Below are 23,297 nucleotides of genomic sequence, written 5' to 3'. Positions count from 1 at the left end.
AACACGACTGAACTGAACTGAGGTTTTATAATGTGATAATTAGGTGTGCATATATATGGTGTGTTGTGCTAGTTCCTGGATCCCCAATTCTAAAGTTGAAGTGAAGGTCCCAGGTGATACCTGAATACTTAGTGAGTTGAGGGACAGGAGAAAAACCTTGAGTCTAGGGATCCTGGTTTAATGACTGTAGGCACTCAGCATCCCTCCCTTTCTCAGGAGGGAGGTGTTTTCTTTACATTATGTGGCAGCAAACATGCCCTACATGTTTCTGCAGGGCAAGGTTATTTGTTGTACAGATGAAAAGTTGTATGGGATGATGGATAGTTAGTGCCTCTTCCTGATAAATGTGCAGAAAAGTGAGAGAATGTATAGAATTATCTCAACAGGCACTTACTAATTTCTAACAGCTAAATACTCCTGATTTCATTCATAGTCTCACCCTCCACTAGACTATAAACTCAATAATTTGTTTTAGTTTGTTGTCCATTTTATTGATAAAACAGTCTTACTAAAAATATTCAATAAACTTGTGCTGAATAAATCAATGAATGAATGGCTAAACATATAATAACTAATCAGTGTTTAGCATAAAGAATAAAGTATATATATATATACAAATCATTTTGCTGTACAGCAGAAATTAATGCAACATTGTAAACTTCAATAAAAATGTTAAAATAGAGAACTAACAGTTTTTAAAAATCAAACAAACTGAAAAGATGCACTGCTTTATAACATGTGTGCATAATCAGTCACTAAATCCTGTTCAACTTTTTTCCACCCCACGGACGGTAGCCCATCATGATCTTCTGTCCTTGGGATTTCCCAGGTGAAAATACTGGACTGAATGCCATTTCCTTCTTCAGGGACTCTTCCCTATCCAGAGATCAAACCTGTGTCTCCTTCATTGACAGGCAGATTCTTTACCACTGAGCCACCTGAGAAGCATTATAAGAAGCTAAATGTAATACTGTAACTTTTTAGTTTATATTCTATTAAAGTATAGTTTAATTACAATGTTGTTTCAATTGCTAATGTACACAAAAGTGACTCAGTTATACACATATATCCATTCTTTTTCATATTCTTTTCCATTATGGTTTACCATAAATAAATATCGTTCCCTGTGATATACAGTAGGACTTTGTTGTTAATCCATTCCTTATATAATAGCTTGCACCTGATAACCCTAGCCTCCCAATCCAACCCTCTCCCAACCCCTTGACCCTTGGCAGCCATCAAATAACACTTGATAGCTTACAAAAAAACTTATGCTAAGTAAAAAATAAGTGTACAACCTGCATATTGAAAATGATTCAAATTATAAACAGACACACACTTTTGTATAGGGGAGTCATGAAGGTATGAAATAAAATTTATATTTTATGGCAAAAATTTAAATATGAAAAATTCTTTTGTGCCCTTTGCACCCCTCTTTCCTTACTGTGGGTTGTGTGTCTGCATTATATATGTATCAGACCTCTTCCATCAATGAGAGGACCTGCTCAACCATAAAGAGCCACATTCTCCCAGCATCAGTAAGACAGCTCCTTAAAAGACAGATTTCTTCTTGATCTTATAAGGGGTCACATGACTCAACACGATGACACTTATATGTGTATTATGTACACTGTCAATAATATGTCTTTTCATGTAGAGCCCTCTGTCTCCAAAACTTACATCCCCAGTGCCTTGACTTCTAGAAGACAGAACAGCAATCAGAGTTTTCTGGGTTATAGTTCTCAAATTTGGCTCAAATAAAATTTTCTATTTCTTTCTTAGATTGACGGATTCATTTTCAACAAAGGAAAATGCACCAAATTTATTAAATGGGTTAATCAGGTTATCTTTATTTTCTATCTTTTCCCCTTTATTTTTCAAATTATTTTGTTATCAGGAAAAACTAGTACTCATATTTGAAATCTTGATTATTTCATAAAAAGTTTTTAAAGAAAAACAAGCTTTCAAAAGTTCAGACACTTCTTTTAAACACCTCCACCAAGTATAGAAATGCTCTTCACAGCCCTAGAAGCAAGACGTTCATGTAGAAGGCATGGTAGACAGCTCACCCAGTCAGTATTCTTCAGAAAATGGATACTCAGGGTGACCAGTACCCCTGAAAGAGAAGGAGGAGGATTGATTTATTAAATCTGTCTTGTTGTCATAGACAGCATTACTCTGTGGATGCAGTCAGAATGGGCTCAAACTCAAAATCTACAAAACATGTCCCTCCTTCTCCCCCAACAAGCACACACCAGGTGTCTGCTTCATGTGCACACTGCACCTGCATGTCCAATCCCAACATTCACGTGTAACATTACTCCACAGTGACTTATTCAATATAAAATTGCATACAATTTATATGGGAGTACAAGACCTAGGGCTGACCGTGGAGGTCATTTCAGACACAGGTGGAACTTTCGGCCCTAAGTGATGAGAATAATCACAGTTAAGGAATACCTTGCTCTTTTTCATATAAACATTAAATGAAAAAATGTTGAGCATACCCAAAATACAGGATGCCTCCATCGAGGAATTACTATTAAGCTGAAGAAATACCACATACACCTAAATAACCATACCTATAAATTGTGATTACTATTTTCTTAGTTTATATGACAACACATTATTTATTCATTAGTATTACTGCTGTTATCTTTTCTTATGGCCTGATTTTTCTTTCTAACTTGGTCCTTTTCAATTCAATTCATTAAAGAGTGCATTCAGAGCAATTCCATGTGCCAAGAGTTGTGCTGTTGACATAAACCCACAAGGATGAGTAAGTCTAGGCACTCACAGCATAATGAAGGAGAACACAGAACACGCATAAGCTTTTGAGAACAGAAAAGTAAATTTCATTTATCATTATGTCTTTTCTCAGAATAATGGTATACTTATAAACACATGTATATGTACATATAAATATCTTCTTTACAAACAAAGAGAGTTTTGAGATCTTTCATTTGAAACTAAATATTCATTTTATCACTAATTTGTATTTGCTTCTTTCTAAACTGTTTTCCAATATCTCTCTGTTTGATTCGCCCTCTTTCTCATCAATCCTGACATCCTCCTGCAGTAATTAGGAAGCTGGAATCCTAGGCTTATGACTAAGTCAAAATCAAGGAGATAGGAGCTCCCCAGGGGATGGACATCTGCTAGACAAAGGCAGCACTAGATTAAGTCTGGACTCAAGAAACTAGAGACTCAGATGATCTTACTAGGGCGTGTCCTGCTAAGGACACAGCAGTCACTCTCTCGAGCGTCAGTTAAGTTCATGATCTACTTGCAACTCATTTGGTGACATTACAAGGATGAGGAAATGTGTTGTAACAGGGGGGAAAGGGATTGATTTGGATGAAATGGATGGTGTCTTGGTACAAGAAATGCCCATTAGAGAGAAAAACCATCAGACACTAGGAGGAGGGGGTGGAAGAAGGCCCACTGTGACAACTCAGCAATAATGCCTATTGGCCTTCATGGACCCCTCCTCCAAAAAACATCAGCAATACATTTACAGTTGTGTTAGGATAAACTTGGGGACTCCCAGGTGGCTCACTGTTGAAGAATCCACTTGCCAATATAGGAGATGCTGAAAATGTGGGTTTGATCCCCGAGTTGGGAAGATCTTATCCCCTAGGTAAGAAAATGGCAACCCACTCCAGTATTGTTGCTGGGAAATCCCATGGACAGAGGAGGGCTACAGTTCCTGGGCCTCTAGGAGTCAGACACAACTGACCATACTCATACATTAGGATAAACATGAATGTAATCCAAGATGGATTCTTTATTACACAGTCCTTATTTATCATTTCCTCCTGATTCTAAAAGGATTTAATGGTGAAATATTCGTGTAGGTCCCTGAAAGAACAGTGGGCTACAGGCACTGTGCTCTCTGTGTCTACTAGGTCCCTCAGCCTTGAGAGGAGGTACATCAGGCACAGGGATTACAGGCACAACATAGTGAATTCACCACAGTGTCAAATCTGGGGATCTTACTTACGGGTTGTCCTGGGCCCCAATTACATTTCTGTTAGTGATAAATGGAACCCTGGAGGAAACTTCTGGTCTGAGGTCTGCAGGAAGCCCCTGGTTTACTCCTATGCTGGAAATCAGGACATCCTCCCTAAAACTAAGTTTTAAGAAAGCTTATTCCTCTGCTGAGCTATATGCTAGAGAAAACAGTGTGTGTAATATATACAAGTCACTTACTGTTGAAAATCATAGTATCTTATATTACGATTGAGGCCATTGATTGCTTTCATGTCTTCTGGAGTCAGTTCAAAGTCAAACACCTAGAAGGAAGGAAGAAACACATTAGCCACATTAGTCCCCTCTGGGGACTGAAGGACTTCAAGCTGGATGGAGACAAGAAGAGGTGACATGGGAAGCCATGTCTGTCCTCAGCTTCCAGGTGAACAAGCCTCGGACCCTCTGCTGAGTTCTCACCTCTCCTTCCTACACCTTCTCCTTTTCTGTCCACCTTAAACAGATTATAGTGCATCAGTCCCTTATCTTTCTAAGTGAATTATTTGAGACAGAAAATTAAAAAACAAATATCTCTTTTCAAAAACAAAGGGGCAGTTGGACAATTCAAACAAAATACCTGCATTTCACCATGCATTAAGCTGTTTTTCTTCTTCCCAACACCCCCTAAATATGATATACCTTTGAACTTAATAAGAATTGTAAGGAGGACCCCTCCCTCCAAAAACCTACCCAATAATCCCATATCAAACTTATTCATTATCTACGAGTAAATCTAACCCAAAAGGATTATGTAAAGCCTTTAAGGAAAAAAGTTATGAAATGTGCTTAAAATATTAAAGCACACCTAAATAATTAGAAATTCATCTCATAATCTTAGCATGGAAATCTCAATTTGTAAAGAAATCAGTTTTCTCCAAAGCATTCTGGTGTTTCAATGCAACATGAACCTAAGACTTAAACATGAATTCTTTTGTGGGAGTTGGGAAAGTGACACTAAATTTACATCAAGGAACAGCTAGTGAAAAGTAGCAAAGATCTCTTTAAGGAAGGAGAATGTACCATTCCCAAAAACAAGATTTGTTTTCCACTATAATAAGACAGTACAGAAAACTGAATCGTTAAATAGAAGAGAGGTTAAAAGTATACTTATGGACACTTGATATATGACAGAGTTGACAATGAAAATCTGTAGAAAAATATGGACCTTTAGATTTCTATTTAAATATACATATATATATATATATTTTCATATCTTATTAGAAAATCAGAAGGATGGTACAGGGAGGGAGGTGGGAGGGGGGTTCAGGTTAGGGAACACGTGTACACCCGTGGTGGATTCATGTTGATGTATGGCAAAACCAATACAATATTGTAAAGTAATTAGCCTCTAATTAAAATAAATAAATTTATATTAAAAAAAAGAAAATCAGTTTCCGCTATATTACAGAATCAAATTTAAATGGAAGCAGTTTTTCAGGGGACAATTTCCCTTCTCCTTGACCTGAGCGGTAACCTGCCTTGGACAGTGATATTTGCACTGGACTGGAGAAGGCAATGGCACCCCACTCTGGTACTCTTGCCTGGAAAATCCCATGGATAGAGGAGCTTGGTGGGCTGCAGTTCATGGGGTCGCTAGGAGTCGGACACGACTGAGTGACTTCACTTTCACTTTTCACTTTCATGCATTGGAGAAGGAAATGGCACCCCACTCCAGTGTTCTTGCCTGGAGAATCCCAGGGACCGGGAAGCCTGGTGGGCTGCCGTCTGTGGGGTCGCACAGAGTTGGACACGACTGAAGTGACTTAGCAGCAGCAGCAGCAGAGTGATATTTCCCAGAAGTGGTGAGTTAGTTCTGAGTCCAGACATGAAGAGGATTTTTCCCCACTCACTGACTGGGGATCATAGCACTGTGCTGAAATGAAGACCAGGTTAGTTGACCACAGTATAGCCAAACATATATGAAAAACTAGATGGAAAGGTGTGCAGGCTCCTCTGACAAGAGCCACATCCATCTGCTAAAGCAGAACTACCGAGCTGCTCTGCTGCTGCTGCTGCTGCTAAGTCACTTCAGTCATGTCTGACGCTGTGCAACCCATAGATGGCAGCCCAGCAGGCTCCCCCGTCCCTGGGATTCTCCAGGCAAGAGTACTAGAGCTGCTCTGCACTAAACTGCAAATACATGAGAGCCCAGCCAAGAGGACAACAGCTGAGCTGAGTGCAAGCTGATCATCAAACTACAGAATCAAGAGAAGTATAACTGATCTCTGCATTAAACCCTGAAACTGGAGAGAGTTTCCTGTACAACTATGGCTAAGAGTATGATAATGTTTCCTACACACAAATCAAAAGACAACTCAGCAAAAATGGGCACAGTCTTGCATAGGAACTTTGCAACAGCAAAAACTCATGGAGATTAAATGTATAAAAATGAAGCTACATTACTATTCAGGGAAATGTAAAATAAAATCAGGATAATTTAGAAGTTCAAGATCACTGCTGTAACTTGTGTGTCCCCCAAATTTACCTGTTGGGAACCTTACCCTACTGTGATGGTGTTAGAAATGAGCACTTGAAGAGTGATTAATTAGGTTATATTGGTGGGGCCCTCATGAACGATATTTAAACAATATCATATTCATATAAGAGACTTAGGAGAGCTCTGTTGCCCCCTCTACCAAGTTAAAATACAAGGAAAAGCCTGTGACCTGGAGGAGGGCTCTCAGTTGACCACATGGACACCCTGATCTCGGATCTCCACCTCCAGAACTGTGAGACTACAAATTTCAATAGTTTCTATGCCACACAATCTGTGGTGTTTGTTCAGTTCAGTTCAGTTCAGTTCAGGCACTCAGTCATGTCCGATTCTTTGTGACCCCATGAATTGCAGCACGCCAGGCCTCCCTGTTTATCACCAACTCCTGGAGTTCACACAGATTCACGTCCATCGAGTCAGTGATGCCATCCAGCCATCTCATCCTCTGTCATCCCCTTCTCCTCCTGCTCCCAATCTCTCCCAGCATCACAGTCTTTTCCATTGAGTCAACTCTTTGCATGAGGTGGCCAGTGTACTGGAGTTTCAGCTTTAGCATCATTCCTTCCAAAGAAATCCCAGGGTTGATCTCCTTCAGAATGGATTGGTTGGATCTCCTTGCAGTCTAAGGGACTCTCAAGAGTCTTCTCCAACACCACAGTTCAAAAGCATCAATTCTTCAGTGCTCAGCCTTCTTCACAGTGCAACTCTCACATCCATACATGACTACTGGAAAGACCATAGCCTTGACTAGATGGACCTTTGTTGGCAAAGTAATGTCTCTGCTTTTGAATATACTATCTAGGTTGGTCATAGCTTTCCTTCCAAGGAGTAAATGTCTTTTAATTTCATGGCTGCAGTCACCATCTGCAGTGATTTTGGAGCCCCCCAAAATAAAGTCTGACACTGTTTCCACTGTTTCCCATCTATTTCCCATGAAGTGATGGGACCAGATGCCATGATCTTCGTTTTCTGAATGTTGAGCTTTAAGCCAACTTTTTCACTTTCCTCTTTCACTTTCATCAAGAGGCTTTTTAGTTCCTCTTCACTTTCTGCCATAAGGGTGGTGTCATCTGCATATCTGAGGTTATTGATATTTCACCTGGCAATCTTGATTCCAGCTTGTGCTTCTTCCAGCCCAGCGTTTCTCATGATGTACTCTGCATAGGAGTTAAATAAGCAGGGTGACAATATACAGCCTTGACGTACTCCTTTTCCTATTTGGAACCAGTCTGTTGTTCCATGTCCAGTTCTACCTGTTGCTTCCTGATCTGCATATAGGTTTCTCAAGAGGCAGGTCAGGTGGTCTGATATTCCCATCTCTCAGAATTTTCCACAGTTTATTGTAATCCACACAGTCAACGGCTTTGGCATATTCAATAAAGCAGAATTAGATGTTTTTCTGGAACTCTCTTGCTTTTTCCATGATCCAACAGATGTTGGCAATTTGATCTCTGGTTCCTGTGCCTTTTCTAAAACCAGCTTGAACATCAGGGAGTTCACAGTTCACGTACTGCTGAAGCCTGGCTTGGAGAATTTTGAGCATTACTTTACTATGATGGTGTTTGTTAGAGCAGCCTAGATGATCTATGCTGCAAAGTCACTTCAGTCATGTCCGACTCTGTGCAACCCCATAGACGGCAGCCCACCAGGCTGCCCCATCCCTGGGATTCTCTAGGCAAGAACACTGGATTGGGTTGCCATTTCCTTCTCCAATGCATGAAAGTGAACAGTGAAAGTGAAGTCACTCAGTCGTGTCCGACCCTCAGCGACCTCATGGATGGCAGCCTTCCAGGCTCCTCCGTCCATGGGATTTTCCAGGCAAGAGTACTGGAGTGGGGTGCCATTTGGGAATCACATAATTCAATTTTTTCAATTGAGAACAAAGAAAATGAGGTGTCATTTGCACAAGGTGACAATATAAATGGCTGATGTGATGCTGAAGCAAAAATCTCTGTTTTCTGTCCAACTTGAACCCTCTCCAGCCATGCCACCTCTCCTGTTGCCACATCAGGAGGAGAAAATCACCAGGAACACAGAACACATTCATACGTGGGGAAGAATAGGTAACTTGTCTTGACTCAAGGAAAGTCTTGAGAGACAAAGAATGACCCTCATGAAGGATATTCCCTAAGACCCCTCTGCCCACAGCCCCACTCATCATCACCTGCATGTTCTCTTTGATCCGCTTCTTGTTGAAACTCTTGGCCAAAACCACAACCCCACGTTGTACCTGGTAGCGAAGGGCAACCAGAGCTGGGGTCTGCTTGTGCTTTTTGGCAATGGCACAAAGAACTGGGTCCTCCAAGAGAACGGGGTGGTTCTGGTTCACCCTGGAAGGAAAATCAGAAATGCTGAGGAACTGAGACTAAGTACTCAGTTTCTTAGGAGGCTTTTCAAACAGACCAAGTAAGTTCTCTCTAGACCAATGCTTCTCAAAGTGTGGTCCATGGGCCAGCAGCATCAGCATCACCTGGGGTCTTGCTAGAAATGCAAACTCCATGGCTTAACTGCAGACAGACTGAGTCAGAAACTCAAATGTGGCACCTCGCAGTCTGTATTTACAAAGCTCTCCCAGGCATTTGATGCATACTTGTGAGTACTGCCAATCTTGTGGAAATTTTTTTCTGTGTTTACTTCTCAGTGGTTGTTTTTCTTTTATAATCACAACTCTAAAGTAAGTACAAGGGCATGAAAAGAAAATGAGATGGAGAAGACCAGGAAAATTTTTAAATTTTCGCTGTTCTCAAGTGTTGATAAAAATCAAGTAGTCCATCCAAAGATGAGAACTATTCATTTCATTGTTGTTTGCATTATGCGATAGTCCTACAAATAAATGCTTACTAAAATGATTCAACTTGTTATTTTTTGATCATCATAAACCTGGGAGGTACTTAATATTATCCTGATTTTAGACATAAGGTAAGGGAAGCTTGAAAAGTTTATTATTCATTAGTAATTTGGAGAAGGCGATGGCACCCCACTCCAGTACTCTTGGCTGGAAAATCCCATGGATGGAGGAGCCTGGTGGGTGGCAATCCATGGGGTCGCTGAGTTGGACATGACTGAGCGACTTCACTTTCAATTTTCACTTTTCACTTTCCTGCATTGGAGAAGGAAATGGCAACCCACTCCAGTGTTCTTGCCTGGAGAATCCCAGGGACGGGGGAGCCTAGTGGGCTGCCGTCTATGGTGTCGCACAGAGTCGGACACGACTGAAGCGACTTAGCAGCAGCAGCAGCAGTAATGTATTCATTAGTTAATAAATAAGTAAATCATGACTTAAGTTTATGTCTTAGTTCTCAACTATGGAATTATATGTAAATTTATTGCAGACTTGCGTTTTAACATTTTACAACAAGATACATGAAATGTAAAAATTGGCTGGGTGATGGATGGGAAGACAAAAGAGAAGGGTTTCTCCCATCTCCCTTCTCTTCCCCTGCCAAATGAGAGTTATCTCCAGAGCACTGTTACATTAAGATAAAAATATTTCTTCAAAAATTGAGTTTTAGAGAATCTCCTTGTTGTCTTCAGTAATGTTCATACCATTCTGATAATAGTTGGGATCCCAGAGCAGCATAAGCAACTAAGACAATATCATGTGACTTGCAGAACTCTAACAGTTTGCTCTGGTTGAGGTAAGGGTGACATTCCACCTATAGAATGGAAGATAGAAGAGTGTCAGTTTATATGAAAAGACAATATTAATATTACAAAGATTAAAAGTTTAAAACATGCTAAAGAAAAAACTGTGTCACATCAAATTATAAGTTATAGGTCACATCAACCTTAAGTCATGATATTTTTTAAAAAAAGAAATTTTATTACTGTCTCCTGAAAAGATAAAAAAATAATGACATTCTTGAGAAGAAGCAACTCTCTAGGAACCAGATCTTGGTTGCCGAACACCACTGGATACCACCAGGACACTTGCCTAATTCCAGATCGGGAACAGGAAAAGAGCTGTCAGAATCATGGACATCAAACTGTGCCAGACAGCAAGAAATTGCACAAAGACTTATGGGCAAATGACTTAAAGACAAAAGAACCACTTTGATGGGGAGCCCACTGGTGACATTTGGGTAGACTTGAGCATCAGAAGGAATCATGAGTGAAAACAAGTACAGCACACAGAGTAAATAAAAATCCCTGAAGCCCTAGTGATGAGAGAGGTGAAAAGAACAAAAATATTTTCCTCCAGCGTTGATGATTATTACAATAAATCCTTTCTCAGAAACTGACAGTTAGTGACAAGGAGTTAAGTTTTACCCTGTCTTGTAGGAATAAGTGTGGAGGCTTCCCGGGTGGTGCTAGTGGTGAAGAACCCGCCTGCCAGTGTGAGAGATGCAGGTTTGATCCCTGGGTCAGGAAGACCCCCTGCAGGAGGGCATGGCCATCCACTCAGTATTCTGGTCTGGAGAATCCCATGGACAGAGGAGCCTGGTGGGCTACAGTTCACAGGGTCGCAAAGAGTCGGACACAACTGAGCACATGCATATGCATACTAATTAATGTCACCCAACAACGATAAATACAGTGCATCTGTCAAAAGCTTGTCTAGATATTCTGGTAACAGAATGTTTTAGTGGTCATTCTAGGTGAAAAGACCTTGAGAAACATGGCTCAATATGACATGGGAACCACATAAGATACAGGTCAACAAAGTGTTATAGATCTTTATTTGTTAAATATATAATACATAACAAATAAAATTAAATATATGTATATTCCCTGTTGTAATCTTAACTCTTCTAATATCTGAAATTTTTCATAATAACAAATATGGGCAAAATTGATGTTAGAATCACATTAATATTTTAATTTCTAAAATTGAAAAATATATGTATAATTGATATATGTATATTTCTTGAATTATGTAAGCTACACTTGGCTTGCAAAGAATTCTGCTATAGGAGAGTCTTTATCCTTGACTTCAAGTTGTATATTAGAGACATTATGATACATTTGAAATAAGACCATTTCACCAGGATAAAGATTACATTACATATATATCACATCTCAGTTATATATGTAGATAGGTCAAACTTAGAATTAAACAGTAGAGAGATGGTCACCAGGGGCTGGGAGGAAGGAGGAATCCAGATTTGCTAATCATGGGTGTGAAGTCTCAATTATACAAGATCTGCTGTACAACACTGTCTGTATAGTAAACAACACTGTATTGTACTGAATACTTCAACATTTTTATGAGATTAGATCTTATGTTAAGTTTTCTCACCACAATAAAGTAAAAATAGAACCAAAACAGTAAGAGTGCAGAAACAGACGTAGGCAAGTGTGCTTAACTAGCTAATTTTATGACGGACATTGATGGGAGAACCAGTCCAAGACTGAGTAAATGATGAGATGTGCTCTAAGCTCAGTAAATGTTCCTGAGTGAATATCTACAGTTAGTGTCACCATAAGCCTTTAACTTCATCCATCTGACTTGACAGACCTTCACTGTCTCCAGCAAACTTTTCTGTACTGTGCTCCATGATGAAGACCAATGAATGTAGAGACACCAAGACTAAGGATTCAGGCATCTAGACCCCACACAAACACTTAACACGTATCTCAGCTGATTTTTCCCTTTGTTATTTACTTCTCATTCTGTGTTTTCATGGTCTTCCTTCCTGTACACTGTTCCCTCTGAGGAACTTTCACATCCGATTAGTGATCACCCTTTCAGCTCAGGGAAAGGCCTCCTTCCTCTAAGTTCTGGGGGACTGGTCTAAGCCCCTTCACCCCCATTACCTTCCCTCAATTCCTACCACAACTTAGTGGTAAGTCCTCCCTGTATTTTCCACCCAGATTTTATCAAAGATACTGTTATGGATTCTATTCACACCATCCAGACAGAGGCTCTGCTCTCTGGAACTTTCTGTTCCCAAACGTCAGATGAACAGGAGGGGAGGACAGACAGACATCAGGCTCCAGGGCAAGAAGGAGGTTCTAAAGAGCAGGAGGGAGAGGAGCCAAGCTGCTCACCTGGTTGCAGACGGGCTTGTACTTGAGCCCCGGCTTGTTCAGGATCTTCTCCAGCTGCTTGTGGTTGAAGTTGGACACCCCAATGGATTTGGTCAGCCCTGCATCCTTACACTTCTCCAGGGCCTGGGAGGGAGGGGTGGTGAACAGTCACTTGGAATGAGTGATAGATCAAGAATAAATGTTGGAAAAAATCTGTAAGAAGTGTCTCATGTCAATAATTAGCATTGATTTTAAGAAAGAAAAAAGGAGAAGAGGGTCATGACACAAGAAGAAGAATTATCATCTCCTCGTTAGAAAAGTCCCAGAGAAGACATATCACAAGGAAGGAAATAGATGCCTGACTTCACTGTCCCATATTCTCCTCCACTGTTCTTCTCTGTGAACATTTCAGCAATGATTCCTCCCCTCAGCCCCAGCATCCCAGCCCTTAGATTCATGAACTGCTGAGTCTGATGGTCCACAGCCCATTCTCACAGGTGGAAGAAATGAAAGCAATTCCCCCCTCATGGCTCCTCCTCTGGACTTTCTTCTCCCCACACTCACCTCCCATGTGTGACAGAGATCCACAGAGTCAAATATCAGTTTTCCACTTTCATCTTTTGGAACAAATCTATTCCCTGGCTGGAATAGAAGCAATCATTGTAGAGCTGTTACCAAATGATTCTCCACATTTAGCTAGGCTGCTGGGCATGTCTAGACCAGGCACTAAACCTCTATGAGATAGGTAAAGCAATATTCTAGATACCAATATTAGAAAAGTGATTTGCAAATGGAGTTATGAGCAATGTCTTCAGGAGGCAGGCTGCCACTAATCTCTTACACCTAATATATGTTTCAATGAAAATAATTCTCATACATTGTAATGGGGACTATCAGTAACTTATGTGAATTTTTTTTCTGCCCCTTAGACTTTACTCTTGCAAAATGCCTCTCTTGTGCTAGGAACAGCAGTAAGTTACAGGCTTTATTTCCAGATTAAAGATTGCAAACTTCATTTGGGCTAGATAATCAGACTTCTTTTCCCTCTGAGCATCTGATGCACTAGGACAGGCATGTGAACCAGCAAGACTCTGTTTAGGTGGATACGGAATGTAGAAGATCCAGACATGCTCTCAAATTTCATGAATATGAACCTTGAGTTTCCTCAAGGCTATATTTGCCACCAATGGAACATGTTCAGTAAAAATAAAGCAAACCAAGAGTAGTGACAGGATAAGGGATTTTTTTAAAGAGTTACATTACTGAAGAGTATTGCAAATCCTTAACTCTATCCATGGCTGGGATATGCCATCTACATAGTCAAATAGACTCTTCTGCATAGGGTGGCTTGAGTAGATTTCTGTAACTAAAAATCAAGAGTTCTACGTAATACATTTGTTTTGTAGTTGCTGTTGTTTTGTTTTTGGCTACAGCTTGCCGGATCTTAGTTCCCAGAACAGGATTGAACTCCTTCCCTCAACTTGACTTGCCTCAGCAGTGAAAGCATGGAATCCTAACCACTGGACTGCCAGGAAATTCCCATTGCAGTTTTTTTGTTTGTTTGTTTGTTTAATCTCAGTTTTATTTATTTATTTATTTACTTTACAATATTGTATTGGTTTTGCCATACACTGACATGAATCTGCCATGGGTGTACATGGCAGTTATTAATGGCTAAGTGAATTCTATAATCCTCATTGTGAAGTCAGGCAACAGTGTAGGCTATGTCTCTCAAGTCCCTCTAAAGGCTGGGAGAGTTAGACCCACCCAAACGGAGCACCACCAAAGCTGCTCCTCTTGAAAGAGTGAAAGGGGGAACAACTCAGTCTGTGCAAGTGTGAGGCAGAGTCATTGCTCATCACTCTGTACCAAACTGTGCTCATGAAATCCCTCAGAGCTGTGTGCTAAAAATGCCCATTTATATTTTCCCAAGTTTTTGAGCAAAGCATATGAGATTATTGTTGAACGCCTTTCTCTGGGAGGCATATAACAGAATTAAGGATTCAAGGACGCTCAGTAAAAAGATGATCAGAAATGATTATTTAGGGGATTCTACTCTAGTGTAATCATCTCTTCAACCTACTAAGAAAATCTTAAGTCAACCATCCATCCAAGTTTATAAGCACTCTGAGGCAAGAAAAAGAAAATACATATGATTGAATACAAAAGCAGATTGCTAACCTTCAGAGACACTGGAGAATGAATAATATAGAGATCGACATAGTCCAGCTGAAGATTTTTCAGTGACTTTTCCAAGGCTGGTCGGACCAACTCTGGTCGAAGGGAAGTGCACCAAAGCTGCAGAGGTTAAAAAAGGGAAGTTGTGTGAAATGAACGCTGTAGCTAATTTTGTCTGTCACATTTCACTCAATAATTAGACATTTTCCATTGGATAGAAATGAATGACCACTAAAAAAATGCCCGTTTTCTTCTAGAGTTCAATTTTAAGTCTAACCTACCCATGTAAACTTCATTATTTGAATTTATCATTCCACTATTCACAAAAGAATGAAATGAATCAAGATATAAATGTTATCAAATAATTACCAAGCCCATCATCTGAATTATGTTTGAAAGAGTGTCAGAGGACAAACAGTCTAATTTGATCAAACAGTAAATTTTCTAAGATTAATTAGCATTACATTACCTAGGGGACCAAGCAGAAGCAGAAGATATTAAGAAGAGGTGTCAATAATACACAGAAAACCTGTACAAAAAAGATCTTTAATGACCAAGATAATCACGATGGTGTGATCACTCACTGAGAGCTTGACATCCTGGAATGCGAAGTCAAGGGGCCTTAGAAAGCATCATAACAAGCAAAGCTAGTGGACATGATGGAATTCCAGTTGAGCTATTTCAAATTCTGAAAGATGATGCTGTGAAAGTGCTGCACTCGATATGCCAGCAAATCTGGAAAACTCAGCAGTGGCCACAGGACTGGAAAAGGTCAGTTTTCATTCCAATCCCAAAGAAAGGCAATGCCAAAGAATGCTCAAACTACTGCACAACTGCACTCATCTCACACGCTAGTAAAGTAATGCTCAAAATTGTCCAAGCCAGGCTTCAGCAGTACTTGAACCATGAACTTCCTGATGTTCAAACTGGGAGAGGAACCAGAGATCAAATTGCCAACATCTGCTGGATCATTGAAAAAAGGAAGAGAGTTCCAGAAAAACATCTATTTCTGCTTTATTGACTATGCCAAAGCCTTGACTCTGTGGATCACAATAAAATGTGGTAAATTCTGAGAGAGATGGGAATACCAGACCACCTGACCTGCCTCTGGAGAAACCTATATGCAGGTCAGGAAGCAACAGGTAGAACTGGACATGGAACAACAGACTGGTTCCAAATAGGAAAAGGAGTATGTCAAGGCTGTATATTGTCACCCTGCTTATTTAACTTCTATGCAGAGTACATCATGAGAAACGCTGGGCTGGAAGAAGCACAAGCTGGAATCAAGATTGCCAGGTGAAATATTAATAACCTCAGATATGCAGATGACACCACCCTTATGGCAGAGAGTGAAGAGGAACTAAAAAGCCTCTTGATGAAAGTGAAAGAGGAAAGTGAAAAAGTTGGCTTAAAGCTCAACATTCAGAAAACAAAGATCATGGCATCTGGTCCCATCATTCGTGGGAAATAGATAGGGAAACAGTGGAAACAGAGTCAGACTTTTTTTTTTTCTTTTTTTTTTTTGGCTCCAAAATCACTGCAGATGGTAACTGCAGCCATGAAATTACAAGATGCTTACTCCTTGGAAGGAAAGCTATGATCAACCTAGATAGCATATTCAAAGGCAGAGACATTACTTTGCCAACAAAGGTCTGTCTAGTCAAGGCTATGGTTTTTCTTGTGGTCATGTATGGATGTGAGAGTTGGACTGTGAAGAAAGCTTAGCACTGAAGAATTGATGCTTTTGAACTGTGGTGTTGGAGAAGACTCTTGAGAGTCCCTTGGACTGCAAGGAGATCCAACCAGTCCATTCTAAAGGAGATCAGTCTTAGGTGTTCTTTGGAAGGATTGATGCTAAAGCTGAAACTCCAGTACTTTGGCCACCTCATGCAAAGAGTCAACTCATTGGAAAAGACTCTGATGCTGGGAGGGATTGGGGGCAGGAAGAGAAGGGGATTACAGAGGATGAGATGGGTGGATGGCATCACTGACTCGATGGACATGAGTCTGAGTGAACTCCAGGAGTTGGTGATGGGCAGGGAGGCCTGACGTGCTGCAATTCATGGCATTGCAAAGAGTCGGACATGACTGAGAGACTGAACTGAACTGAACTGAACTGAACTGAACCTAGGGGAAGATGCTTTGAACATATTAATATGTGCAGAACATAATTCTACACACTGGCTAGATCTTGTATAATATACAAAGTGAAGCCCTAATGCTCTCTTACTGATAGAGCTGAGATCTGAGATTCAGAATGTGAAGAAATTTGAGAAAGTCTCCCAGATGATAAGGAAACTATAATCTAATCATACTTCTTTCTGTTTGATTCATTCAGTTCAGTTCAGTTCAGTTCAGTCGCTCAGTCGTGTCCGACTCTTTGTGACCCCATGAACTGCAGCACGCCAGGCCACCCTGTTCATCACCAACTCCTGAGTCACTCAAACTCAGTCCATCGGTCAGTGATGCCATACAGCCATCTCATCCTCTGTCGTCCCCTTCTCCTCCTTCCCCCAATTTTTCCTAGCATCAGTCTTTTCCAATGAGTCAACTCTTCACATGAGGTGGCCAAAGGATTGGAGTTTCAGCTTTAGCATCAGTCCTTCCAAAGAACACCTGTGGCGGATTCATATCTATGTATGGCAAAACAAATATGATATTGTAAAGTAATTAGCCTCCAATTAAAATAAACACATTATATTTTAAAAATTTTAAAATAACTCTAGTGGTAATGGTTTTCATAAAATTCAGATTCACTAGGGTATGAAACAATTTGTAACTTTAAGATTCGCTATTAAAACTAGTAAAAAGTTATTCTAAATTAAATCAATGAAAGACAACAACAACAACAACAACAACAACAACAAAAGAACACCCAGGCCTAATCTCCTTCAGAATGGACTGGTTGGATCTCCTTGCAGTCCAAGGGACTCTCAAGAGTCTTCTCCAACACCACAGTTCAAAAGCATCAATTCTTCAGTGCTAAGCTTTCTTCACAGTCCAGCGCTCACATCCGTACATGACCACAGGAAAAACCATAACCTTGACTAGATGGACCTTTGTTGGCAAAGTAATGTCTCTGCTTTTGAATATGCTATCTAGGTTGGCCATAACTTTCCTTCCAAGGAGTAAGCATCTTGTAATTTCATGGCTGCAATCACCATCTGCAGTGAATTTGGAGCCAAAAAAAAAAAAAAAAGTCTGACTCTATTTCCACTGTTTCCCCATCTATTTCCCATGAAGTGATGGGACAGGATGCCATGATCTTTGTTTTCTGTATGTTGAGCTTTAGGCCAACTTTTTCACTCTCCTCTTTCACTTTCATCAAGAGGCTTTTTAGTTCCTCTTCACTTTCTGCCATAAGGGTGGTGTCATCTGCATATCTGAGGTTATTAATATTTCACCTGGAAATCTTGATTCCAGCTGTGCTTCTTCCAGCCCAGGGTTTCTCATGATGTACTCTGCATAGGAGTTAAATAAGCAGGGTGACAATATACAGCCTTGACGTACTCCTTTTCCTATTTGGAACCAGTCTGTTGTTCCATGTCCAGTTCTACCTGTTGCTTCCTGACCTGCATATAGGTTTCTCAAGAGGCAGGTCAGGTGGTCTGGTATTCGCATGTCTTTCAGAATTTTCTACATTTTATTGTGATCCACACAGTCAAAGGCTTTGCATAATCAATAAAACAGAGATAGCTGTTTTTCTGGAACTCTCTTCCTTTTTCTATGATCCAGCGGATGTTGCCAATTTGATCTCTGGTTCCTCTCCCTTTTCTAAAACCAGTTTGAACATCAGGAAGTTCACGGTTCAAGTATTGCTGAGGCCTGGCTTGGAGAATTCTGAGTATTACTTTACTAGCGTGTGAGATGAGTGCAATTGTGCGCTAGTTTGAGCATTCTTTGGCATTGCCTTTCTTTGGAATTGGACCTTTTTCCAGTCCTGTGACCATTGCTGAATTTTCCAAAATTGCTGGCATATTGAGTGCAGCACTTTCACAGCATCATTTTTCAGGATTTGAAATAGCTCAACTGGAATTCCATCACTTCCATTAGCTTTGTTCATAGTGATGCTTTCTAAGGCCCACTTGACTTCACATTCCTGGATGTCTGACTCTAGGTGAGTGATCACACCATCGTGATTATCTTGGTCCTTAAAGATCTTTTTTGTACAGTTCTTCTGTGTATTCTTGCCACCTCTTCTTAAAATCTTCTGCTTCTGTTAGGTCCTCACCATTTCTGTCCTTTATTGAGCCCACATTTGCATGAAATGTTCCCATGGTATCTTTGATTTTATTGAAGAGATCTCTAGTCTTTCCCATTCTGTTGTTTTCCTCTATTTCTTTGCATTGATTACTGATGAAGGCTTTCTTATCTCTCCTTGCTGTTCTTTGGAACCCTGCATTCAGATGCTCATATCTTTCCTTTTCTCCTTTGCTTTTCACTTCTCTTCTTTTCACAGCTATTTGTAAGGCCTCCCCAGATAGCCTTTTTGCTTTTTTGCATTTCTTTTCCTTAGGATGGTCTTGATCCCTGTCTCCTGTACAATGTCACAAACTTCCATCCATAGTTCATCAGGCACTCTATCTATCAGATCTAGTCCCTTAAATCTATTTCTCACTCCCACCATATAATCATAAGGGATTAGATTTAGGTCATACCTGAATGGTCTAGTGGTTTTCCCTACTTTCTTCAGTTTAAGTCTTAATTTGGCAATAAGGAGTTCATGATCTGAGCCACAGTCAGCTCCCAGTCTTGTCTTTGCTGACTGTATAGAGTTTCTCCCTCTTTGGCTGCAAAGAATATAATCAATCCGATTTCGGTGTTGACCATCTAGTGATGTTCATATGTACAGTCTTCTCTTGTGTTGTTGGAAGAGGATGTTTGCTATGACCAGGGCATTCCCTTGGCAAAACTTTATTATCCTTTGCCCTGCTTCATTCCATACTCCAAGGCCAAATTTGCCCCTACCCCAGGTGTTTCTTGACTTCCTGCTTTTGCATTCCTGTCCCCTATTATGAAAAAGATATCTGTTTTGGGTGTTAGTCTAAAAGGTCTTGTAGATCTTCACAGAATCGTTCAGCTTCAGCTTCTTCAGTGTTACTGGTCGGGGCATAGGCTTGGATTACCATGATATTGAATGGTTTGCCTTGGAAATGAACAGAGATCATTCTGTCATTTTTGAGACTGCATCCAAGTACTGCATTTCGGACTCTTTTGTTCACCATGATGGCGACTCCATTTTTTCTAAAGGATTCCTGCCCACAGTAGTAGATTTAATGGTCATCTGAGTTAAATTCACCCATTCCAGTGAATGGGTTTGATTCATTAGCCCATACTAAATCACACTGCTCTATTAGGTTTTGAGAAGTAAAGTGACTTTAAATTTAAAATTTGAACACAGCAGTGATGAAATAGTTATAATCACTTTCTATTTTGGGAGGGGGGAGAGAAGAGCATACTAGATTTAAGAAGTAAATATGTGCAAAAAAGTTTTATCAATAGACAACATTCACCTAACTACCGATCCTATTTCCTAATTGTCACCTTCACACAATCGCTTGCACACATGTGCACACACACCACATACAGCACCTTTGAAGTGTAGAATACATCTTCTCTCTTCACAGTGCCATCAGCAATCTTGCTTCGAATGGCCTGGCCAACCTGCTCCTCATTTTGATACAAATGAGCACTGTCAACATGGCGGAACCCAACCTCTATAGCCAATTTGGTGGCCTCCAGGGCTTCACTCTTAGGAACCTACATAAGTAACAAAGGTAGAAGTTGAATATCCACATGATTAAGAGATTGCTAAGGCACGAGACTGATCATCCCAAGAACCAACTTTTCTTCATGCATTTGGTTCATTCTGCAAGTGTGTGGTGATGAACCCATGACAGTTTCCCTGAATGTTCCTAGTCAGTGATTAAATGGACACCCAGGAACCCTTCAACCCCAGGTGACCAGTGGTTGATCACAGGCATCAGAGGACCCAAGCCCACCTCCAGGTTCAGTGATTTGCTGATACAATCCAAAGAACTCAAAATAAAGTTGTAGTCATGTATACAAATTATACTGTGAGATGTCTGGGGCAAAATCAACTAAAGTATGAGTGCATGGTAAAAGCATCAAAGGGCTTCCCTTGTGGCTCAGCTGGTAAAGATCCACCTGCAATGTGGGAGACCTGGGTTCGATCCCTGGGTTGGGAAGATCTCCTGGAGAATTGAACGCTACACACTCCAGTATTCTGGCCTAGAGAACTCCATGGACTGTACAGTCGATGGGGTCACAGAGTCAAACACAACTGAGAGACTGTCACTTCAATTCATTTGAAAAGCATCAAGAAACCAGGTGAAAGCTTTTGAGACCTGTGTCTATAGGTGAAGCTACACTGAATACATCTAAAACTATCTATTCAAGGCATAAAAAGTGATGTTCTCATATAACTATCCATTGTAAATGATTACCACAATTAAGCTACCAGAATATCCATAACCTCACATAGGTTACTTTTGTGGGTGGTGAGAACATTTAAGATATATTAACTATAGTCACCAAGCTGTACATGAGGTCTCGAGCCTTATGTATCTTATAACTGAAGGTCTGTAGCTTTGATAAACATCTTTCCATTCTTCAGAGCCTTGTCCTCAGTTTCTGAGCACTATGTCTCTACTGTGCTCCTATGAGTCAAATTTTTTAGATTCCACCTATAAAAAGACCATGAAATATTTGTTCTCTATGCCTGGCTTATTTCATTTAATATTCTCCAGGTTCATCTGTGTGGTTTCAAATGGTGAGATTAACTTTCCTTTTAAGGCTGGCTTTTTCCAGTGGTCATGTATGGATGTGAGAGTTGGACTGTGAAGAAAGCTGAGCACCAAAGAATTGATGCTTTTGAACTGTGGTGTTGGAGAAGATTCTTGAGAGTCCCTTGGACTGCAAGGAGATCCAACCAGTCCATCCTAAAGGAAATCAGTCCTGGGATTTCTTTGAAGGGAATGATGCTAAAGCTGAAACTCCAGTACTTTGGACACCTCATGCAAAGAGTTGACTCATTGGAAAAGATTCTGATGCTGGGAGGGATTGGGGGCAGGAGGAGAAGGGGACGACAGAGGATGAGATGGCTGGATGGCATCACTGACTTTATGGGCATGAGTCTGAGTGAACTCCGGGATTCGGTGATGGACAGGGAGGCCTAGCGTGCTGCAGTTCATGGGGTCACAAGCAGTCGGACACGACTGAGCGACTGAACTGAACTGAACTGAATATTGCATTTATGTTTCTGTAATTCAGAATCTTTTATTTTCAAGGAAGTAGATGTTTGGTCTATCTTTCCTCTGTTGGGTCTCAGTCCTGGTTTTCCTTAAGATCACTTGCCTTGTGGGATGTATTGAGGAATGAATAAATGAGCTTCAGTAATAACCTGGACCCTTCCCTCTCCTCATCACACTTTGCACTACAAGTAAACAAGCCCTGTCTTCTGCTGCAAAATGTCTCTGAATATTATCTTTTGTTTTATAAATCAGAAAAGTGAGACTCAAAGTTTCAAGACCAGTCCCTTGTCACAACTACATACTCTAAACACAAGATGGACAGCAAACTTTCTGGCATCAGGTCTAGAGACGTGTCCACTAGTATCTCTTATGCCTGAGTATTGCAGACTATAATAAAAAGAAACTGAAAATCCCAAGAATTCAAAGTTGGGTGTAAGATAGTAGCTTATCCCTTCAAATGATACTAAAGCTTCCATTAGGAGAAGTTTCCAAGCAGAAACAGAAGTACAAGGCAAAACACAGCTAGTGTGTCTTGCCTGGCACGGAGCAGGCACCCCACAGTAGAAAAGCAATTCTTCCCATTAGTTTTCAGTCACCTCATCTTCAGGAAATTTTTCCTCAAATACTTCCCTGGGTCATGTCTTTTTGGAAAGAGGAAAGAGTTCTGGAATTAATGAAATATGCAGAGAAACCATTGCAATCTCCCTCAAAGCAAAGTAGCTGACAGTCAGTGTTCTTGACAGCCGAGTCTCACCTCTTTTGATAAGCTGGAAAAGAAACGGAAACTGGAGGGGAACCCAGAGTAATCTGCAGGTGAGCACAGCCTCAGACCCTGATGCAGAGTGGAGACTGGATGTTCTCTCCCAGTTAGTGAAACCATGTGATCCTCCCTGGGTCACACAGGAGCTTAGTGCTTCACAACCCAAGTCCCCTTATATTCATGTCACACCCACTACTATTTATATTATATCTCAACCCCAAACCACTACTCTTACCTCCTCAGGTGCATAGGTTCCAAATCCTAGGACAGGAATGAAGTGGCCATCATTAAGCTTCACCCTCTGGCTTTTGGGATCCATTGCTTATTGCTCTTCTGAGTAAGCAGACTCTGATTTTTTCTTCTGCCTTCAGAGGTTGTAAATAACAGGAAGTTAACATACCAGCTGCACTGTCCAGTGTTAGCAGATACATTGTAGGAGGAGGAGCAAGATTAAACCAATACCTTTGGAGGGAGAAGAAGATTGAAGTCAGTTAACTTGTTTGATTTTTTTTTATCAGTATAACCTTAAGAATCATATAATGATGAGATGGGCTAACAGTTATTGACCATATGTTACATGGAAACTTCCACA

At 40.5% G+C, this 23,297-nt stretch overlaps 2 protein-coding genes across 4 annotated transcripts in view; one reads left to right on the top strand and one right to left on the bottom strand.

Moving 5' to 3' along the window:
* LOC120869467 (dihydrodiol dehydrogenase 3) overlaps positions 1 to 23,297 on the top strand; it is a 167,043-nt gene that overhangs the window by 112,394 nt on the left and 31,352 nt on the right. The gene's annotated exons all lie outside the window — the stretch shown is intronic.
* LOC120869470 (prostaglandin F synthase 1) lies at positions 1,792 to 23,098 on the bottom strand. 2 transcript variants are annotated; one of them, XM_040248816.1, is made up of 9 exons: positions 22,941 to 23,098; positions 20,264 to 20,431; positions 14,675 to 14,791; positions 13,058 to 13,135; positions 12,515 to 12,637; positions 10,070 to 10,179; positions 8,688 to 8,853; positions 4,213 to 4,295; positions 1,792 to 2,116 (listed from the first exon to the last, which is right to left on the bottom strand). In XM_040248816.1, the coding sequence occupies exons 1-9, from the start codon at positions 23,022 to 23,024 to the stop codon at positions 2,074 to 2,076; spliced, it is 972 nt and encodes a 323-aa protein (XP_040104750.1). In that variant the 5' UTR covers positions 23,025 to 23,098; the 3' UTR covers positions 1,792 to 2,073. The 2 variants fall into 2 exon arrangements, with proteins under 2 accessions (XP_040104750.1, XP_040104751.1); XM_040248817.1 differs by lacking the exon at positions 20,264 to 20,431 and having other exon boundaries at positions 22,941 to 23,097.

This window comes from Oryx dammah, unplaced genomic scaffold (genome assembly GCF_014754425.2).
Source record: "Oryx dammah isolate SB20612 unplaced genomic scaffold, SCBI_Odam_1.1 HiC_scaffold_10, whole genome shotgun sequence".
Lineage (NCBI taxonomy): Eukaryota > Metazoa > Chordata > Mammalia > Artiodactyla > Bovidae > Oryx > Oryx dammah.
Note: the sequence above shows the minus strand (reverse complement) of the source record. Positions and strands in the feature narration are given on the sequence as shown.